The sequence below is a fragment of the Pongo abelii genome, chromosome 23 (genome assembly GCF_028885655.2).
Source record: "Pongo abelii isolate AG06213 chromosome 23, NHGRI_mPonAbe1-v2.0_pri, whole genome shotgun sequence".
NCBI lineage: Eukaryota > Metazoa > Chordata > Mammalia > Primates > Hominidae > Pongo > Pongo abelii.
This window is the reverse complement of record NC_085929.1, coordinates 29,583,168-29,588,540: the sequence shown is the minus strand read 5'-3', so window position 1 is coordinate 29,588,540 and position 5,373 is coordinate 29,583,168. Positions and strand designations below refer to the sequence as shown.

General features: G+C 61.0%; 1 protein-coding gene across 2 annotated transcripts; it reads left to right on the top strand.

Moving 5' to 3' along the window:
* The first annotated feature begins 1,606 nt into the window (after nucleotides 1-1,606).
* Nucleotides 1,607-4,264, top strand: CABIN1 (calcineurin binding protein 1). 2 transcript variants are annotated; one of them, XM_063722778.1, is made up of 3 exons: nucleotides 1,607-1,920; nucleotides 3,224-3,450; nucleotides 3,688-4,264. In XM_063722778.1, exons 2-3 carry the CDS (start codon nucleotides 3,325-3,327, stop codon nucleotides 3,829-3,831), a joined length of 270 nt encoding a protein of 89 aa, XP_063578848.1. In that variant the 5' UTR covers nucleotides 1,607-1,920; nucleotides 3,224-3,324; the 3' UTR covers nucleotides 3,832-4,264. The 2 variants fall into 2 exon arrangements, with proteins under 2 accessions (XP_063578848.1, XP_024095612.1); XM_024239844.3 differs by having other exon boundaries at nucleotides 3,137-3,450.
* Nucleotides 4,265-5,373: the final 1,109 nt, after the last annotated feature.

Here is a 5,373-nt window from a genome sequence, read left to right as displayed (position 1 = left end):
CTCTCAGACACCAAGTTGTAAAAGGAAGGGCTTTATTCAGCTGGGAGCATCGGCAAGCTACTGCCTTAAAATCTGAGCTCCCTGAGTGCACAATTTCTGTCTCTTTTAAGGGCTCACAACATTAAAGATTTTACATGAAAGGGTCGTGATTGATTTGAGTAAGCAAGGGGTACGTGACAGGGGCTGCATGCACCAGTGGCCAGAGAGAAACAGAACAGGGCAGGGAGTTTCACAATGTTTTTCTATACAATGTCTGGAATCTATGAATAACATCGGTTTCTAAGTTATGAGTTGATTTTTAACTACTGGGTTTGGGCCAGGCAGGCCCAGGCCTGGTTTCAGGCCTGGTGCCGGGCTGCCTGTCTTTGGTTTTATTTCCTTGTTGTTTTTTCTTAAAGCAGGTACTGAGTATAAAACAATATAGAATAATATGAGAGGGTCTTCCTCTTCCTTCAGGGAGAGTTGCCCCAGTGGCACAGGATTTTGGCCTGGCCACTTGCTTCCCACAGATAACTCAAGTCGTGGGGGAGCTCCAGACAGCCCTTTTCTGCAAACTGGACCCCCAGGTAGGCCCCTCCCCTCAGGCCCCCACATAGTGCTCCTCACAGGGCGGCCGGGTCCTGGGCAACAGGACTGAGAAAAGGCCTGCTCAGTGGGTGTGTGCCCAGCCCCGGTGAGCCCTGACCTGCCTGCAGGAGGTGGGGGAGTGGCTGGGAGGATGGCAGGAGGAGGCTTCTGAGGAACTCAACCTTGTCAGACATTGTTTCAGGGGCTGGACCTGGGAATGACAGTGAGCATAAGAGGGAGTGGCCCAAGGGGATGGGGGCTTGAGACAAGGCCTCAGCCAGCATGGGGCCAGCAGGTGACTGCTGGGCTAGGCAGAGGCCTCAGCAGCCATGGCCATGCCCATTGGGCTGCTCTGTCTGAGGCTCCTGCCCCAGGCTGGCTGAGGCCTTGTCACTCCTGCTGACCAAGGAGGGGAGCTGGCTCCCCCTGCTGGAGAGGACGGAGGGCCTCCTGGCAGAGGAGCGGGATGGGGAGGCGGGGGCTGGAAAGGCAGTGGTTGATGACCAGTGTGGTGGGAAAGTCCAGGCCTGAGTGAGAAGCTGGGGAGCAGCAAGGGAAGCGAGGGCCGTGTGGAGAGTGGAGGCAGGGCCTGGAGGCCTGGGAACCGGGGACCGATGCTGAGTAATCACCTGGCCGGTAGCCACAGGCACAGCATTTGCCCCTCAGGCCCATCCCGGCCTTGGCCCAACTGAGCCCAATTCCTGGCCCCTGCCTCAGGACAGGGAAGGTGTAGCTGGCTGGGCAGGAGCCACAGTGCCAGCTTCCACTTTGGTCTTAGTTGGATTGTTTGGGTTTTGGTCCTGACATCGTTTCTGAATGCTGCTTATGTGAGCTGGAGGGACAGTGGACACCGCCCCCCATCCCCTCTCACTGCCTTGTGATGAGATCTTAGAGAGGCTGGGCCTCGAAGACTCAGGTGTGGCCCCACTGGGTCAGGTGTACAGCCCTCTCGGGAGGTGGGGGAGCCCTCTGCGGGTGGGGAGCCAGCCCCTACCAGCGTCCTCTTGGGTGGTGAGTGGTTTCTTGGCAGCACCAACCTGGGCCGCCTCAGCCAGGACCCCAGCATTGGCCACACTCCCCTGCCCAGTGTCCCAGGGCACACTGTGGGCCCATGGGACCTGGCACAGATGCATAGGAGCCTGTGGGGTGGATGAGTCCATTACCTGCAGTGAGCCCATGTCCCCACAGAGGGAGAAGAGCTGGCGAGAGTGGCAGAGGGCACCGGCTTCCCACTCCAGGAGCCACGGCACAGTCCGCAGGTGAAGACGGCCCCCACAAGTTCCCCGGCAGAGCCACACTGCTGGCCGGCAGAGGCTGCCCCGGGCACAGGCGCCGAGCCCACCTGCAGCCAGGGTAAGGCGAGCTGGAAGCAGCCCAGCACCAGCCCCCAGGAGGCTGCCTCACAGCTGGCAGCCAGGGTGGGTTTCCTGGCCTGGCCTTGAAGGGCAGGGCCTGGGGATGCCCCATGGAATGAGATGGGGAGGAAATGGGGGTAGTGCAGGCCGGACAGGGGAGCCAAGGGAGAGGCCCAGGCTGAAGAGTTTAACGCGTGGCCCATTGTGTCAGGGGCTGGGTAGAGAGGGACCCCAGAGCCTTATTCCGCCCCTGGCATCACGGAGGGGTACTAGCGAGGGCAGGCGGCCTGCTTGGGCCCACTGCAGAACCCAGGCTGAGCCCAGAGTGGGGAAAGAGGAGCAGGCATGGACAGGGCAGAGCATGGGCCTGGTGACAGACACTTGAGGGACATCAGCAGCAGGCAGAAGGGTGGACGGGTTGGGCTGGGCCAAGCAGGCGTCCCCGTCGACAGCCATGTCAGATTCTAGCCCTGGCCTCAGTCCGGCCTGTTCCCACCAGCTGCCCCAACCAGCCAGGCCCCTTGGGGACTCCTCCTGGCCTGGGCCTCCCACAGACCACTCGGGATGGCAGGACCTGGCGCCAGCCCCTGGGGGCCAGGCATGGGCTCTGTGTAAACCCCATTCCTTTTAAAGCCATGGGGCTGCAGAGGAATGTGGAGACGAGCCAGGCCAGCCAGGTCCTCCCAGCTCACGCAGCTCCCTAGAGGCTGCGAGGCCTGCAACTGGCCCAGCCTTCAGGCTCTGGGCAAACTCAGCCCCTTGCTCCCCCTGGAGGATGAGGCGAAAGTGGATGCCCTGGGGCCAGCTCAGTGACCATGCCTGGCTGAGCGACCAGCTCTGGGCTTCAGTGTCCTCCCTGGGGCATAGACACCAGTAGGACATGCATCCTAGGATGGTTGTGGAAATACAACAGTTCATGCAAGCATAATGTCTGGAGGTCTTGCAGAACCCAGCAAGGCTCAGGGAGTCTCAGGTCCTGGGCTTTGAGTTCATGGTGTTACTGGGTGAGGTTCACAGTCCCAGCACCCCACAGCTCAGAGCCAGAGTTGGGTCCCTGCAGGCCTGAGCCAAGTATTTGCCCAGGGTAGAAGCCTTGGAGCCTGCCAGCCAGCACAGACTACACAGCATAAAGGCCCAGGACCGGGGGGGCGAGATAAAGTGCTCACTGTGTGATGCGGCAGGCAGGAGGTGCTCTTGGTACCTTTGTCTTCCAGAGGGGAAACTGAGGCCTGAGTCGAGAAGGGATGGGGAGGCTCAGGAGGCTGCGAGTGAGACTCAGCCCCTGAGCTCTCCCCCAACAGCCGCCAGCTCCAAGGCCCCCAGCAGTGGGAGTGCCCAGCCACCAGAGGGTCACCCAGGCAAGGCTGAGGCCAGCCGGGCTAAGTCTCGCCCCCTGCCCAACATGCCAAAGCTGGTCATCCCCTCCGCCGCCACCAAGTTCCCCCCTGAGATCACCGTCACACCACCCACCCCAACCCTGCTCTCCCCCAAAGGCAGCATCTCGGAGGAGACCAAGCAGAAGCTGAAGGTGACCTCAGGGGCTGGGCTGGAGCCACGTATGTGGGTGGGAGGCATAGGTTACAAAGGGGGCCTAGGGCGGGGGCGGGGGTGGCAGGAGGGCCTGGGGTGTGGGTGAGGATGGCATAGGGGCCTGGGGCAGGGGTGAGGGTGGGAGGGGAGCCTGGGGCAGGGGTGAAGGTGGCAGAGGGGCTTGGGGCAGAGCCCAGCCATCCCTGACCAGTGCCCCGCCCGGCCATCTCTGCAGTCAGCCATCCTCTCTGCCCAGTCTGCTGCCAATGTGAGGAAGGAGAGCCTATGCCAGCCGGCCCTGGAGGTCCTGGAGACATCCAGCCAGGAGTCCTCGCTGGAGAGCGAGACAGACGAGGACGATGACTACATGGACATTTGAGGGGCCACTGCAGCCGCACCGCCACGCCCCAGGGGACCAGCCAGGCCTGGAATGCCCCCTATGCCTGGACCCTGGGCAGGACCAGAGGCCCACATGGATGCCACTCCCCACACAGCCCCCAGGCCTGCCCAGCCCACCTCCTCATGGCATCCTCCCTGTACCCAGGTCAGGCTGTCCACACCGCATGGGAGCCCAGAGGCGGAGGGGCCCGCCTTAGCCATGTGAAGGTGGATTGGTCGCCATCTGCACGCCAGGCGGCATCCTTTTCTATGAAATGTTGACTTTGTAAATCTGCCCACACCCAGCTGGCCATGTCCACCCCTCGACGCCGGGATGAGCCGGCTCTGCCTCTGTCACAGTGGAGGGGTCCTTTAGGGCCAGGCTCGCCCCTCACCCTTTTTTTGGTTGCTTTTCTAATAAAGATGGAACAGTTGTCTTTGCCTCTTTGCTCACCTCTAGGGGGCAATCTGGCAGAGTCTCAGGCAGAGGGTTGCTGTCCCCAGGGATTCTGGGCCTTTACTGCCGTAGTCCATAGGGCAGGGCCCAGACCCCCTCCTTCTCCAGCATCTCAGGGACCAGCCAGGCAACCAAAGCAGCGGCTGGGGGTGCCCAGTGTTGTAAGGAGAGAGCCGACTCGGGGCTGGGCTGGGCAGACGCCTCTAGTGCAGCTGGAGCCAGACTTCAAAGGGGCGTTAGGTGCATCCCCAGAACTCACCTGGGTGCCAGTGGGTGGGAGGCTGTACGGTGGAAGGGCAGGCAGGGCTGGGGCTGCTGAGAGACTGGGAGGAGGGGGCTGTCAGGGAGAGAAAGGGGGGATGGGGCCAGCAGGGAGGGTACTTACTCCCATCACAGTCGCCCTAATGGGGCCAGTCACAGAATAGCTGTGGGGCTCAGTACAAGACGCAAATATGGAGCTCCTTGTTCAAAAAGGATTAAGGAATTTTTTTGTTGTTGTTGTTGTTGTGGAGTCTCACTCTGTCTCCCAGGCTGGAGTGCAGTGGCACAATCTGCAGTGGCACGATCTCAGCTCACTGCAACCTCCGCCTTCTGGATTCAAGCAATTCTCCTGCCTCAGCCTCCCGAGTAGCTGAGACTACAGGCACACGCCAACACGCCCGGCTAAGTTTTGTATTTTTAGTATAGATGGAGTTTCACCATGTTGCCCAGGCTGGTCTCGAACTCCTGACCTCAAGTGATCCACCCACCTTGGCCTCCCAAAGTGCTGGGATTACAGGCCTGAGCCACCGTGTCTGACCAAAAATGATTAAGGATTTTAAGGCAGGTCCCACAGAGCATTAAGCCCCTAGAGCTGGCACCCTTCACAACTCTCTTCCCCTCCCAGCACCGCAGGGGCCCTCCTGGCCCTGGGACCTCCCATGGAGCAGGCTCGCTGTCCAGGATGGAGATGGGGACCCTCCTCACTGCCCTGTGCCCCTCATGGGCTGGACACGCCCACCACCCAGGAAGAAAGGTGTAAAGGGCTGGGCACCGCCCTTTTGGAACCAGAGAATTGGCGGCCCCAGATGGGTCTGGCTGAACCCG

Coding starts and splice junctions, on each gene's coding strand:
- CABIN1 (XM_063722778.1), top strand. CDS start 3,325: ATGCCAAAGCTGGTCATCCCCTCCGCCGCCACCAAGTTCCCCCCTGAG. Junction 3,451..3,687: donor AGACCAAGCAGAAGCTGAAG/GTGACCTCAGGG, acceptor CCATCTCTGCAG/TCAGCCATCCTCTCTGCCCA.